Source organism: Leopardus geoffroyi, chromosome B2 (genome assembly GCF_018350155.1).
Source record: "Leopardus geoffroyi isolate Oge1 chromosome B2, O.geoffroyi_Oge1_pat1.0, whole genome shotgun sequence".
NCBI classification, from domain to species: Eukaryota; Metazoa; Chordata; class Mammalia; order Carnivora; family Felidae; genus Leopardus; species Leopardus geoffroyi.
This window is the reverse complement of record NC_059332.1, coordinates 20,495,410-20,511,766: the sequence shown is the minus strand read 5'-3', so window position 1 is coordinate 20,511,766 and position 16,357 is coordinate 20,495,410. Positions and strand designations below refer to the sequence as shown.

The 16,357-nt window shown below is 38.4% G+C and overlaps 1 protein-coding gene across 3 annotated transcripts in view; it reads right to left on the bottom strand.

The window, feature by feature from the left end:
- Positions 1-10,165, bottom strand: part of EEF1E1 (eukaryotic translation elongation factor 1 epsilon 1) — a 42,692-nt gene extending 32,527 nt beyond the window's left edge. For all 3 annotated transcript variants that reach the window (XM_045497451.1, XM_045497450.1, XM_045497452.1), the window contains exons 1-2: positions 10,033-10,165; positions 4,355-4,555 (exon numbers count right to left, since the gene is read on the bottom strand). In XM_045497451.1, the coding sequence (XP_045353407.1) occupies positions 4,355-4,555; positions 10,033-10,119 (288 nt within the window). In that variant the 5' untranslated portion in view covers positions 10,120-10,165. The remainder of the gene's footprint in view (positions 1-4,354; positions 4,556-10,032) is intronic.
- Positions 10,166-16,357: the final 6,192 nt, after the last annotated feature.

Here is a 16,357-nt window from a genome sequence, read left to right as displayed (position 1 = left end):
AGAAAGCAGGAGAAAAACCTTTCTGACCTCAGCCGCAGCAGTATCTTACTTGACACATCTCCAAAGGCAAGGGAATTAAAAGCAAAAATGAACTATTGGGACCTCATGAAGATAAAACGCTTCTGCACTGCAAAGGAAACAATCAACTAAAGGCAACCGACAGAATGGGGAAAGATATTTGCAAATGACACATCAGACAAAGGGCTAGTATCCAAAATCTATAAAGAACTCACCAAACTCCACACCCGAAAAACAAATAACCCAGTGAAGAAATGGGCAGAAAACATGAATAGACACTCCTCTAAAGAAGACATCCAGATGGCCAACAGGCACATGAGAAGATGCTCAACGTCACTTCTCATCAGGGAAATACAAATCAAAACCACACTCAGATATCACCTCATGCCAGTCAGAGTGGCTAAAATGAACAAATCAGGAGACTATAGATGCTGGCGAGGATGTGGAGAAACGGGAACCCTCTTGCACTGTTGGTGGGAATGCAAACTGGTACAGCCACTCTGAAAAACAGTGTGGAGGTTCCTCAAAAAATTACAAATAGATCTACCCTATGACCCAGCAATAGTACTGCTAGGAATTTACCCAAGGGATACAGGAGTGCTGATGCATAGGGACACTTGTACCCCAATGTTTATATAGCAGCACTTTCAACAATAGCCAAATTATGGAAAGAGCCTAAATGTCCATCAACTGATGAATGGATAAAGAAACTGTAGTTTCTATACACAATGGAATACTACTTGGCAATGAGAAAGAATGAAATATGGCCTTTTGTAGCAATGTGGATGGAACTGGAGAGTGTTATGCTAAATGAAATAAGTCACACAGAGAAAGACAGATACCATTATGTTTTCACTCTTATGTGGATCCTGAGAAACTTAACAGAAGACCATGGGGGCAAGGAAGGAAAAAAAAAAAAAAGTTAGAGAGGGAAGAAGCCAAACCATAAGAGACTCTTAAAAACTGAGAATAAACTGAGGGTTGATGGGGGGTGGGAAGGAGGGGAAAGTGGGTTTTAGGCATTGAGAAGGGCACCTGTTGGGATGAGCACTGTGTGTGGTATGGAAACCAATTTGACAATAAATTTCATTAAACAAACAAACAAATAAATAAATAAATAAATAAAATAAAATTCTGTCCTATTAAACAACTCCCCATCTCCCCCACCCCAGACCCTGGCAACCACCATCTTTCTATACACTGATTACTTTCAATACAGCATATAAGTGAACTTATAGAGAGTTTGTCTTTTTGTGACTAGCTTATACTTAGTATAATAACCTCTTAAGTGAGTCAGAATTTTCTTCCTTTTGGGGCTTGATAATATTCCATTGTTTACATATACCAAATTTTGTTCATCGATTCATCCATCAAAGGACCCTTGGATTGTTTCCATCTCTCAGCTATTGTCAATAATACTGCTATGGACATGAGTGTACAAATATCTCTTTAAGACCCATTGTGAATTATTTTGGGTATATATCCTTAAAATAGAATTCATGAGGATGTTTTAGCTATAAAGACTCTCAAGGTTGTCACCTTTAGACTAAAAAACTACAATTAAATAGTATTTTTGATTAGTGATATAAATCAAATTGTCCCTACCACATTACAGAATTTCACATATTCAGATATTCACAGAACCCATGTTTGATGTTCATTTCCTTTGTTTTAAAGTCTTTCCCATGACATTGCCAAACTGTATCAGATATTTTCCCCCTACAGAGTTCTGAGTTTTCTGTTTTCCTAATTAGTTTTAAACGTCTTCATAGGGGTGCCTGGGTGGCGCAGTCGGTTAAGCGTCCGACTTCAGCCAGGTCACGATCTCGCGGTCCGTGAGTTCGAGCCCCGCGTCAGGCTCTGGGCTGATGGCTCAGAGCCTGGAGCCTGTTTCCGATTCTGTGTCTCCCTCTCTCTCTGCCCCTCCTCCATTCATGCTCTATCTCTCTCTGTCCCAAAAATAAATAAACGTTGAAAAAAAAAAATTAAAAAAAAAAATAAATAAATAAACGTCCTAATAATATTGAAAAAGTGGTATAATAAACAGCTATATATCCTCTTTCTAGATTCAACAAATGTTAATGTTTTGCAATGCCTGCCATTTTGAAATTCTGTATTACCTTATTTGTGAGCCATTTAAACTTACAATAATGGTTTTAGCCTGAAATGGAACTCTAGAGAGTAAGAAGTAAACCCTTTCATAATATTCTATTAGCAAAAGTTTTAAAAATAAGTAATACAAAGATAAATAGCCCATTATAAAACTGGGCAAAGAATACATAAAAGCAAATTTTTAAAAATCATTTAAATTCAGGTACAACTATATGATGCAATACTAACAGGTTATCAAATAGGTAGTATAAATGAATATTTAGGGACATGAAAGATATTCAGAACTTACTGTCAATGAACAACAAAAAAACAAGTTACAGTGTCCAATAGCTACCCACTTTTAAAATAAAATGCACACATGTATATACAGAAAGGAAAAGCATGGAAAGAGCACAAAAGGAGTTCAATAATATCTGACAACTAAAGTGTTAGTAGCAGTTCTCTCTTGGTGGGACTATAAATGCTTAAAATTTTTTTCCCTTATTTGTATTTCCTAAATTTCTTTAATAAGTATTTACTGTCTTTAAGATAAAAACACTATCACGAAATAGCAAAAAGCAAAGCAAAACAGAAGACAACACTTTCTCATCTATGCTCATATGGCCAAAAATCACACTGCAGTCCATTATACATACATTAGTCTCCCTAGCCAGTCTGCGTTCTGTAAGGACAGGGGCTGTATTCTTACAGCCTACCCTTAATGGGTCACTGGATCACAAGCCCTTAGAGCTGCATCTGACACATCATTGTAGGTACAGATTAGGAAATTGTGGCAGGGCAAGGACAACCAAGTCACCTATCCCCTTGTACATTTCAAAAATGGTAGTATCTCTGGTCAGATTCTCTGGATTGGAATTTCAAATACTATTTATATATCCCAGATACAACGTTTTGGTGGAATTACTTCCATGTGCCTAATACAAAATCTCTGAATACAACTTTGGACTTATAAACCCAATTCAGTGAAATCCTGTTCATATCTTTCAGAATTAAGTACTATCACTATCCTTTCTTCTGGGAAATTACAAGAGATAGTTACATTTGCCTGAAATCTCACATTCACTGAGAGAACAGACATGCTTGCTTCCCTTTGGAAATGCTGCTGAGCACGGCAGAGGCCAGCAGGAAGGGTCAGTGTGGACATTAAGCATGAGTAGTTGATCAGGATAGCACCTATAAAGAAACAAGGCCTGAAATCTACCAGTTCTCTTGATGATATCTATCAAGAATATAGTTTAAACCATTTCCCCGAGTGATAAATGAAAAGCTTTTCGTACTATGAGACCTTCTTACACAACTTACACTACCAATTTATATAATGGGAATAAAATTAGAAAACAGAAGGGATTCCTGTAGTGGTATGTGGTTGTCTGGATGATTTCTAAGATTCAAATTCTAAACTTCTACAAAAATTTTTTAATCTGCTTGATTTTTATGTAATTAATAAAAAATATTTAGAATTAAAAAAAAAATTTAATGTTTTTTTTTTTGGGGGGGGGGGAGGGGTAGAGAGAAAGGGAGACACAGAATCTGAAGCAGGCTCCAGGCTCTGGGCTGTCAGTAGCAAATCTAATGTGGGGCTCGAACCCACAAACCAGGAGATCATGGCCTAAGCTGAAGTTGGATGCTTAACTGACTGAGCCACCCAGGTGCCCCACAATGTTTTTTATTATTGGTGATTCTGGAGCCATCTTCAGTTTATACCTTATATCAATAGATTCTTTTATTCTGATCTAGCTGCTTTGGAAAGAAAATACGAATCTTAAAGCAATACGTCTCAAGGGAAAAAATGTGGGCTTTCTCAGATCAATCTAACAGTGTTTTTTAGTAACTCCCAAAGATTCTGATTCCCTTCTTGCCCTTGACAAAGTACTTTACTGCTGAATGGAGAAAATAAGTATTAAGACATTACATTAAATAAAAATCATGCAAGTAATTGTTGACTATGATGAACGTTATGAGAAAACGCACATAGAATAAGGACCTACATCTGTTAGAGAGAGGTGGCTGAGAACATTTCTGAGGAAGGGGTATCTGAGCTGAGATCTGAAGGCGGAGGGCTGGTGGACTCTTACCAGCACAGGTAATAACAGGTACAAACTACCCTGAGGCAAAAGGAAACAAGAAGGCCCATAGCTTCAGCTACTGCATCTCAGGGGAGAGAGAGCTTCCTGCTATTAACAGTTCACGCATTTATTTTAGCCTTTACAGCGAATCACAATACCTTCAACAGAGTGCGGACATCGTCTTTACTGGAGTGCCCATCCACTCGAGTTACCCTGTACTCCAACCACTGCTGAACTACTGCTTTTTCTTCTGCAGTGCTCCCAAGCAAATATTCTTTGTTGGCCTGCTTGACAAGATGGGCTGCTATAGTAGTCAGTCCTGTTAGACTTGGACCGTTGTTTGTTTGAAGAACTGGAATCTTAAAAAGAAAAAATTCTTCAGATAAATTTAAAAAACAAGTACCATCATGTTTTTAAGTTCTACGTATCAAATCCCTCACTGTTTTTTCAAGACAATCTAGGATTCTACTCTAAGGTACTAAACTATATACAAATGAAAATCAGCAATATAGTTGTTCTATTATTTACAATTTGGTAACAGATGTTTGGAGTAAAACTCGTAGTAACATTGCAAAAATAAGTATGTTTCTACATAATTTATAACTGTGCTTATACAAGAGGAAAAAATGGAAAGCCTAATAATACTGCATTAATTTCAATCAAGTTTGCCAATACCCTATTTTAGCAAGATGAACATACTTAAATAAACCTGACTTCTGTAATAACAAAAAGATACAATTATAGTAACACTGACTTAATGCTGATGTAGTTACAACCACCAAATGAGATCTAGGCTGCTTTTAGTGATATGTGATCTTAATATAATTAGCGATCTCATTAACTAGGTATGGACTGTGATGGTGACTTGGTTGCTATGAATTGCATATCCATCAATTCTGGAATTATTTAGAGTAAGGTCACTGTTGGCCTATATCTTATATTTTTAAAAATGTTCTAAAATATAATTGGGGCCAATGATAATAGTCTGGGCTTCAGGTAATCATCTGAAAAATAATACTGTTTTTGTTTCCCTTATTAGAACAAGTAATACAAAAGGTCAGCTTATAAGAAATTGCTAATTAATTTAAATGTTTTTGATGTACAACCAAGCAAAGACCTATGAGAAATTTAAAAGAAAATGGGGAGGTGGGGTGCCTGGGTGGCTCAGTCAGTTGAACATCTAACTCTTGAGCCTGCTTGGGATTCTCTCTCCCCCTGTTCCTCTCCTTCTCTCTCAAAAATAAATAAACTTAAAAAAGAAAGAAAGAAAGAAAAAGTATCACCTGATGGGGAGACTGACCAATTACTCAAAAACAAGTATACAAGGGCACCTGGGTGCCTCAGTCAGTTAAGCGACCAACCCTTGATTTCAGGTCAGGTCATCTCAGGATTCCTGAGATCCAGCCCTGTGTCAGGCTCCTTGCTGATAGTGCAGAGCCTGCTTGGGATTCTCTCTCTGACTGTCTTGAGCTCACACACACACATGCTCTCTCTCTCTCTCTCAAAGTAAATAAACATTAAAAAAAGTATACAATCTAAACGACCCAAACAAACCAAACAAGACTATCTTCTTGGGAAGATGGCTGCTTTTTCCAGTCACTAAATAGTATCTGTACTTGTAAAGTGATTTACACTTTGTGGGACACTTTCATGCTCACATTTAGGTCAACAGGACCCTGTGAAGTATACGGAGAGATTAACATTTTCAGATACAAATTCAAAGGTTACCTCCTAAAAATTAAAGTAACAAAAGGTACTTTCTGGTTTTCCACTTCCTTACCTACTTCCCATTCACTACTTAGCTCCTTGAAATTTCACTTTTGCCTTCATACTCAAATGAAGCCTCTACCTCTAAGATCACTGATAATATCCTTTAAAAAAAAAAAATGCATGGAGGGGCACCTGAGTGGCTCAGTCGGTTAAACATCTGACTGTGGCTCAGGTTATGATCTCACGGTTTGTGAGTTCGAGTCCTGCACCAGGCTTTTTGCTGTCAGCACCTCTGGGGTTGCTGGTAATGTTCTATTCCTTGACTGTGTTGTTACCTACCTGTGTTCACTTTGTGGCAACTCATCAAGATTTATTCACTTTTCTGAATGTATGTTATATTTAAAAAACAAAACATTACAAAACCTGAAAAAGAACCCGCAAACAATGACTGTGTGTGGGGAAATGACATTTAATTCTAAAGAGGATTATTTGTAAAAATATATTATCCACAATCCCACCATGCTAACTCAAAAAATTCCCAGTTACCTTCTCATTTAATCACTACATCTTCTAAGTTGGAAAGTAATTTCATCATCATCTTACAAAGAATCAGGGTCACCTGCTTTGTAATGGCAAGGTGGATAATGTCAGGGTTTGGATAAAGTAAGACTGACTTGTAAAGTCCATTCTCTTTCCTTTATACAGCCTAAAGTACACAAATCTTGCATAGCTGCAATCATGGGGCACATGCTATTTTCATATTATTCTTAGAACGCCATGGTTTTCTAAGTAATCACCATCAGTGGCTATATAAGTAATATTCCAATGTGCTGATGTACCATAATTTAGTGAACCATTCTCCCAAAGCTGGATCTTTGGATTGTTTTCAATTTTTTTTTAAATTTCTTTAAATAATCTCTACACCCAACGTGGGGCTTGAACTCATAACCCTAAGAGATTAAGAGTCATATCCTCTACTGACTAAGCCAGCCAGATGCCCCTGGATTTTCAATTAAACATTTTTTTTTAATGTTTTATTATTTTTGAAAGAGAGAGAGAGAGAGAACACGCTCAAGTGGGGGAGGAGCAGAGAAAGAGGGACACACAGAATCTGAAACAGACACAGAATCTGAGCTGTCAGCACAGAGCCTGATGTGGGGATTGAACCCATGAACCATGAGATCATGACCTGAGCCTAAGTCAGACACTTAACCAACTGAGCAACCCAGGTGCCCCTGGATTGTTGTCAATTAAAAAAAACAAAAACAAATTTTTTTATGTTTATTTATTTTTGAGAGAGAGAGACAGAGACAAGAGTGCAAGGGGGGAGGGGTAGAAAGAGAGGGAGACACAGAATCTGAAGCAGACTCCAGGCTCTGAGCTGTCAGCACAGAGCCTAATGTGGGGCTCAGAACCCACGGACCACGATATCATGACCTGAGCTGAAGTGGGAAGCTTAACTGACTGAGACACCCAGGTGCCCCGTCAATTTTTAATTATACTAGTCCCCCCTTATCTGTGGGGAAGATGTTCCAAGACCCCCAGTGGATGCCTGAAACCATAGGTTTGGATAGTTCCAAATCTATGCATACTATGTTTTTTCCTATACATAAATACCTATGACAAAGTTGAAGTTATAAATTAGGCACAGGAAGAAATTAACAGCAATAACTAATAATAAAGTAGAACAATTATAACAATATAACGTAACAAAAGTTATGTGAATGTGGTCTCTCTTTCTAAATATCCTATTCTACTATACTCACCCTTCTTGCGATGATACGAGATGACAAAATGCCTATATAATTAGATGAAGTGAGGTGGAGAGCATCAGCATTGTGACATAGTGCTAGGCTACTCCTGACCTTCTGACATAGTGTCTATTTCTGGACATGACTAACCATAGGGAACTGAAACTGCAGACATTGAAACTATGGATGGGGAGGTGGTACACAGACAGGTGACTAATGTATAATTGGTAATGTTGCAGAGAATGCCTTATTGCTTGATGTGGAGAATGAAGGCAAAACAAAAAAAATTAAAATTTCTTACAACTTACAATCCACTGACAAGTCCTTGAGAAAGGCAGAGTGACCTTCCTCTAGAAACTCAACTGCCTTGATGTTAATACTGTGCTAAGGGGAAAAGGCAACCTAAGCTTAACATTAGCCTAATCTCCAGGAACCTGTAAGTCTCACATAAAAATTCCTTTGGAAACTTTATCTCTACCCCTCCTCAAAGATATATGTTGCCAATCATCTTCCAAGCATGTGGCCCACTGATATACATCTGAAGGGTCTCAGAAAGTTTTACTAGACAGTAGTGAATGACCTTTTCCTAACAACAGCTAGCCCCTCCAGGTCCTGGAAACCTTGATTCCAAACCCCTTAGAGACTTACGCTATCCCTAACCCCCTCCCAAATTGAAAGTATATAATTAGCCACTCCTCACAACCCCAGTGCAGCTTTCTGCCCAAGGGTCCTGTCCCTGTGCTTTAATAAAACCACCCTTTTTGCACCAAAGACATGTCAAGAATTCTTTCTCGACTGTTCGCTCCTGAACTCCAACTTTTCATATCATTGCTGGCTTACTGCTGTCAGCTGTCTTCCCCCAAAATGACTGAATCTTTTCATATAATCCCAACCCTTTCCCCAAACACACAAATAGAAACTTTCAATAGCTACCCTCTGCTAAGACAAAAAAAAAAAAAGTTTCAATTAAAATAAAGTAAGAAACCATACTCTGAACTCCAAAGCCCTCACAACTGCCCTCAAACTATAATTTTGGGCTTACTTTGCATTGCAGCACTTTTCATATTGGTCTACTTCTTGCTCCAAATTTCCCAATCTTTCATAATTTTGGTCTTACACACTTTCCATAGCAGCTTTTCTGTGAAGTTTACAAACCCAATTTCACAGTTAAAATTAACTTTCTCCTTTCACATTCCTCAACAATGTTTTCCTCCACTTAGTATATATTCCATTCTGCCTTAAATTGCCAAAGACTGTTTCTCATACTAGATAAGCCTCCAAGACTCATGTCTTGGCAATGTTCTCTAAAAAACAGAAACCGAACTAGGGAATAGTGGGCGAAGGGACGGCATCAGCAAGAGGCCAGAGGAAAACGCAACAGCAGGCCTTTTGTCTCCAATGTCTACTTTGCCACCAATCAATGGGCTGATCTTAGGCAAGTCCCATGACTTTTCTAGGCTTCAGGTTAACTTATGTATAAAAACTACACAAGGACTGCTTTTTACCATGGACCAAACTGAGGAACAGAAAAAGAAAAGCGTCACATGGAAAAAAATCTCAAAAGGGACGAAAAATGTATTTATCCAAAGTTGTCTGCTTACAATCATTCCTCTTTTCTAACACATTCCATCCACGTCAAACAACGATGTTTATGAAACACAAACGTTCTTCAACGCCCTGTCAACGCCCTGAGAAATCGGAGTCCTTATACCTTCCCAGTCAATTTCATACCCAGTACCTTTCCCCTTCATTTTCTGCACGCTGCACACTGAACTTGAAGAACTCAGAAAAATCTTCCTTGAATCTCCCAGACTGGAGCAAAACCAATTATGTATTCTCTCAGACATCTGCGCTTCAATGTAGCACTTTTCACTTGTAATTAAAACAGCAGCAAAGTTTGTCCACCTAGAAAAAAACCAAGCTTCCGGAGGAGGAAGGAGTCCGTCTCAACCACTGCTGCATTCCCCAGCTCCAGCACAGCGCTACCTGGCATCCTGTTAGCTCTCTGGAGTGGCTGAATGACACTGAATGAAAGGTAGTGTTCTAGTTAATGCTGTCACTGAATGCAAACGCGGGGCCTCCAGACTGGACTCTTTGAGGGCCTTTCTCGCTTTCCCAGAACGGGATGACGACAATTTCCCAGGAGAAAACGTTCAGGCTGAACCCGAACTGAGGAGGTTCCCCTGCACCCTCTAGGAGCCAGGGCCGCAGGGGGAGACCGAGAGACGCCAGCCGGTCCTGCGGCGCAGACACGTGGGGAGAAGGAAAGCCGCCTCCTCATTCTGGCCGCCTCTGCCGGCCACCCCGTCCTACCTGGGCTCAGCAAGCCCCGCTCCTGTCCACCTCTCCCCCTCCGCGCCGCCCCCGTTTCTCACCTGGCGCTCGCCCTGAGCGCTGTATTTGTTCCCTTTACTCAGTCCCAGGGACTTCTCCAGCAGCTTCAACTCCGCGGCCGCCGCCATCTTCCGGCAGGAGCTCTTGGCAGGGGCGGGACCAGGACAGCAAGGATCTCCTGCATTGGCTGGGAGGGAAGGCCTACTCCCACCAATGTCACCATCTATTGGCTGAACGCAAGGGGGGGGCGTGGAAGGCTCGCTGAGCGCAGAGGCGGGGTCAAGGCAAGGGGCGGGGCAGAAGGATGGGTGTGAGACAGGTGGAGAGGTGGTAGCAAACAGCTGTGTGAGGTCTTGGAGCTCCCGAGCTTACTGGCAGAGCGGGGCTTTGCTGTTGCTGTAGACGGAGTCGGCAAACTTCTAGACAGCAGGCTGCTTTCCTGGCTGCCAGAGTTAACTGGTTAGCTGATTTGGCATGCTAAGAGTCTTTTTATGCATAATTGGAACCAAGATTTACTTTAGTTTGGCTTAGGAATCTGTGAATTTGAACAATCAAATTGAATAGCAAAGAGTTCACAATCTATGAGGAGTTTCTAACATGGTGTTAGTCATAGGAATTTTAATAGCGTCGTAATGCTGTATTGGAAAAACTAATTTAACGTTTGTCAACCTACAGTTTAATAGTAACAGTAGAAATATAAATTTAAAGACTATTTATAGAGCACTGGTATGTTAGATAACATCAAGCAATTCCTATGGCCCAAGAAAATCAGCCATTAATAGTTTTAATGATCTTTATTTGCCATGCCACGAAGATAAAGTAATGATGTAATTTAAGTAGCTTTTGGCATGTAGATAAGCAATGCAGTGACGTTTCCCTCCTGAGCCGCTATATTCTTACATCTTCAAGACAGAAAATGGGTAGCATATGTTGAAGCCTTGAATTTCCAAAAGATTTCTAGAAAGATTTTTTTTTTTCCAAATTGAAGAGTGAATAAACAAAATTTATGTCAGTCTGAGAAAAATGGAAAAGAATTACTACAAGGTAGTTCACTAAATCAGAAATATGAAAGTTTCATGGAGAGTGCTGTCCCTGTGTGACACCTTCCTTACTCCAAAATACTTAATGAGTTAACACTGGTAGCAGAATTAAATGTAGAGAAAAGAGAATTTGACCAAATCAACATAAACAAAATACAAAAGAAATTCTGGTGTAAGTGGATTGTTGTGCATCTATTTTCTCTTTACTTTCCAAAATACAGAGAATTGAATGACTATTTCACTACTTCTAAAAAGGTCAGTACTCTAAGAAAATTCACATAATCTATTTTCAGTATTTAGGTTCAGTTTCTGTTTATAATGAAACATTTAAAAAAATCCCACAGTTAAGGGCGCTGGGGTGGCTCAGTCAGTTAAACCTCCAACTCTTTTTTTTTTTTTTTTAATTTTTTTTTTTAACGTTTATTTTATTTTTGAGACAGAGACAGAGCATGAACAGGGGAGAGGCAGAGAGAGAGGGAGACACAGAATCGGAAGCAGGCTCCAGGCTCTGAGCCATCAGCCCAGAGCCCGACACGGGGCTCGAACTCACGGACCGTGAGATCGTGATCTGAGCTGAAGTTGGCCGCTTAACCGACTGAGCCACCCAGGCGCCCCAAGCCTACAACTCTTGATTTCTGCTCAGGTCATGATCTCACGGTTCCTGAGTTCAAGCCCTGCCTCAGGTTCCTCGCTGGCAGTGGAGCCTGCTCGGGTTCTCTCTCCCTCTCCCCCGCTCATCTTGCTCTCTTGCTACAATAAATAAATAAACTTTAAACAATAAAAAAGATGCCACAGTTATGTGATTCTAGTGGATGGCGTATTTAAAATAAGGCTTGATCTAAATTACCTGAACTGATGATTTGAGTTCTGGGATAAAAATAACTGAACGGATATTCCCCTAAATGATAGAAGTGATAGTTTTGGGAAGTTTGAGTGGATAATCGGGTAGAATATCATCTTTTAATTTATGCACTTTGATTTGAATTATTGTGGATAGATTTGTAATTGAAAAGAAAATTTTTTTTAATGTAGAAAGCTTCCCTTCAAGCCCTGATGACTTTTAATACTGGATGTCTTCTTACTCTCTAGTATTCTTACTTTTGTTGTGGATATTAATGACTGGGGGAGAAAATTAACTACTGCAGGGCTGCTGAGATGAAAAGGAAGGGAGGTGGTGACACATAAAAAGAGGCAAATTTAAACCGGATTTCAGGAGCCCAAAGATTCTGTTCTCTATTCAGCGCTGTTTATGTCACTCTAGGCAGGGAGTTAGCCTCATTGAGACTCAATTTCCCTAAATATAAACCCAATGGGCTTGGATTCTCTCTGGTTCCTTTTGGCATTGATATTCTGTTTTTCAGTATTTAAGGTGATCATGTTTCACTTTTTGCCTTAAAGTGAACATGTATTTTTGTATGACTAATGTAATTTTGTAATTGTAATTTTGAAATGTAACTGCACCACTAAAGCAATTTTGTATGGTTGGCTGGAAAGCCTTTTGCTGTGGCCAGCTGTGGTGTATAAATATCATGGTTTGCTTGTTTTAAACAGAATTTAGGGGTAGAAATAGAGAGAGGGGTTTAGGTGTCCCTGACTACTCTCTTTATTATTATTTTTTTATTTTTAAATGTTTATTTATTTTTGACAGAGAGAGACAGAACACAAGTTGGGAGGTGCAGAAAGAGAGGGAGACAGAATCTGAAGCAGGCTCCAGGCTCTGAGCTGTCAGCACAGAGCCCTATACAGGGCTCAAACTCACGAACTGCGAGATCATGACCTGAGCCGAAGTTGGACGCTCAACCAACTGAGCCACCCAGGCACCCCTGGATCAAAGCTCTGATTGGCATAATTTAGTCACTTGCTTGTGTCCTGGCTGTAAGCTAATCTGAGAAATTGAGTTTTGACTTCAGTATTCAAAGAATTGATTTTACACTTATCTCTAATATCATATCTAAATTACAGAAATAATGGAGGCGGTCATTATACATTGCTTATCTGCTCTGAAATGTGGAACAATATAACTATAAAAAATGCAGGGGCGCCTGGATGACTCAGTTGGTTGAGTGTCCGACTTCTGATTTTGGTTCAGGTCATGATTTCATGGTTCATAGATCAAGCCCTGCGTGGAGCTCTGTGCTGACAGTGTGGAGCCTTCTTGAGATTCTCTCTCTCTCCCTCTGCCCCTCTCTCCAACTTGCACATGCTCTCTCTCTCTCTCTCTCTCTAAGATAAAAAATATATAATTATTAAAAACTATAACTATTTGTAAGACTATCAAAAATGGGAAGATAAGATGATGAACATACAGGAATGAGAGCAGCTTGCTGATTGCCCTGTTGGTGTTAATTAGAAGGAAAAAAAAGCTATTATTTTACATTAGGTGCTGAAGGAAAAGGAGGGAAGGAGAAAGAAAAGATTTCTAGCTAGTTCCAATATTGTTCATGATAGGCAACTGATAAGCAGTATCCCAAAGAAGAGAGGATTTGATTAATATATAAAGGTAGTATTCTAAAGGTAACCTTAGAACAAAAATATAAACTTTCCTAAACACCAAAAGAAAGAGATAATGCAAGTAAATGGAACAGACCATGTAAGTGGATGACTGTATGTCTGTCTCTACCAATATGACAGAAATAATGAGGCCAAGTATTGGCTGACAAGCAAAATTCACATTGTATTATTTATAAGACCACATCCAAAAAAACACAAAGGGCACTTTATAATGCTAAAGGCTAAAGATATATACCCCATATTATATGCCCCAAAATGTGACAAAATTTTTATCAAAGCAGATACAACAGGAGAAGGTAGGAGAAATAGAAACTCAGGAATAATAGGGGCTGTTAGTATATTTCTCTCAATCTGAGACAGAGCAAGTGGAAAAAAAAATCAGGAAGAATATAGAAAATCCGGATAAGAGAATCAGTAATGTAGAACATATGCATATGAACAAATCTCTGAAACCTGATAGAGAAAACACCTTATGTGTTAGTTTTCCTGTGGCTGCTGTGCCAAATTCCTACCATCTTGGTGGATCGAAACAACAGAAATTCATTTTGTCACATTCTGGAGGCTAGAAGTTCAAAACCAGTTTCATTGTGCCCAAATCAAGATGTCGGCAGCTTGCCTCATTCCAATATTCAAGTCCAGAATCCTCAGATTTCTTTCTGTTCCGTCTTCACACAGACCTGCTCTTTAGTTTGTCACATCTCCCTCTGCCCCTCTCTTATAAAGACACCTGTAGTTGCATATAGGGCTCAGTTGTATAATCCAGGATAATTTCCCCATCTACAAACCCTTAACTTAATCGTATCTGCGCAGACCTTTTTAATATTGCTTTATAGAGTAATATATTTTCATGTTCTAGAAATAAGACCTGATATTCTTGGGGGCAATTGTCACCTACCATACCTTCATTTCACATGCACCCCTGGATCATTCATGAAAATTCATTGCATCTTTGGTCACAAAGAAAATAAATAAATTTGAAAAGTAACAAATTCTAAAGAATAAAAATAACAAAAGCATTATTTTTTTGACCACTATGCAATAGCATCAAAAACTAAGAATAAAATAAAAATTTAAAAAGACTTCTTTTAGAAATGTAAAAACGGGGGCACCTTTTTTGACCACAATGCAGTAGAATAATAAACTAAGAATAAAATAAAAATTTTAAGACTTCTTTTAGAACGTAAAAACAAGGGCTCAGTCAGTTAAGCATCCGACTTCAGCTCAGGTCCTGATCTTGCGGTCCATGAGTTCCAGCCCCACGTTGGTCTCTGTGCTGACAGCTCAGAGCCTAGAATCTGCTTGGGATTCTCTCTCTCGCCCTCTCTGCCTGTCCCTCCCCCACTCATATTCTGTCTGTCTCTGTCTCTCAAAAATGAATAAGTATTAAAGAAAATTAAAAAAAAAGAAATGTAGAAACATTTTAATAAACGACTCTTGGACCAAAGAGGAAACACAGGGTGAAATAGTAGAATTTGTGCATCTATGAATACAGTGATGAGAGGAAAATTTATACTATGAAATATTTATATTAATAAAAATGAAAAATAAAGTAGAATTGAAATGTAGATAGGGAATCTAAAAATAAGCCAAAAGAAAGCACAAGGAAAGAAGTGATAAATATTAAAAAATGTGTAAGAAAACAATAACAATGAGAGAGTAGAATTTATGAATAAAATCAAATTGCAAAAGTGAAAAATTCACAAAATTAACAAACCACCAGCTACTGTATGTAGTGAAAGACATAAAAGGGAGAAAGCATAAATACACACAATTAGAAGTGACAGGAAGGCAATAACCATCATAACGGAGAAAATTTTCAAAATCATAAGAGATTTGTTTTGTGTAAGTCCCTGTAAATATACACTTAGATGAAGCTTCCTAGAAAAATGTTTTGAGTTATTTTCTGGAAAAATGTGATTTCAAATTGACACCAGTGAGAACAAAATCGTAAAGAGACTAATAGTCACTAGGGAAGAAATAGAGGGAGGAGTGGAAGAACTGCCCACGAAAAAGTACCAACTCCAGATGTGTTCACGGTGGGAGTCTACCAAAATTAGAGATCAAATCATTTCAATGCTGGTGAAATTATTCCAGAACATAGAAAGAGAAAAACTTGGAAATTTGTTTTACAAGGAGATGAAGGCATTGATCCCTAAACCTGTCAAAGATTTTTCCTAACAAGAAAACCACAGAACAATCTGTTATACATATATATATAAATCGTAAATAAAATATTAACAAACAGAATCCAATGGCATATTAAGAAAATACATCACAAATAAGTGGATTTTATTCCAGGAATGCTAGGGTGGTCCAACATTGGGAAATCTGTTAGTATAATCCATCATGTTAATATGGCTAGGGAGAAAAATCATATAATCCTTTTGCCGGCTCAAAAAAGTCATTTGACATTATTTAATACTCATTCACATTAAGAACACTGAATACAATGGCAATTAGTATATACATATATGTGTATGAGTGAGTGTGTGCCAAAATCCCAAAGGTAGCAGTTTATTTTTTATTTAATGGGAAAACATTAGAAGCTTTCTTGTTAAAATCAGGAACAAGGTAACAGTGCTCACCATCTCCACTATTTCATGACATTGTGTGAGACAGTTTTAGCCAATGCATAATTACATAAGAAAAAGTAATTAGAGGCATACAAATGGAAATGAGAGGTCAAATCTGTTTGTAGAGAATTTGATTTTATATCTCAAAAACTCAAGCTAATCAGTGGGAAAACTACAAATAGTAGGAGAATTTACCAAAGCAGTAGATTATAATAGCAACATTAAAAAATCAATAGTTAGAA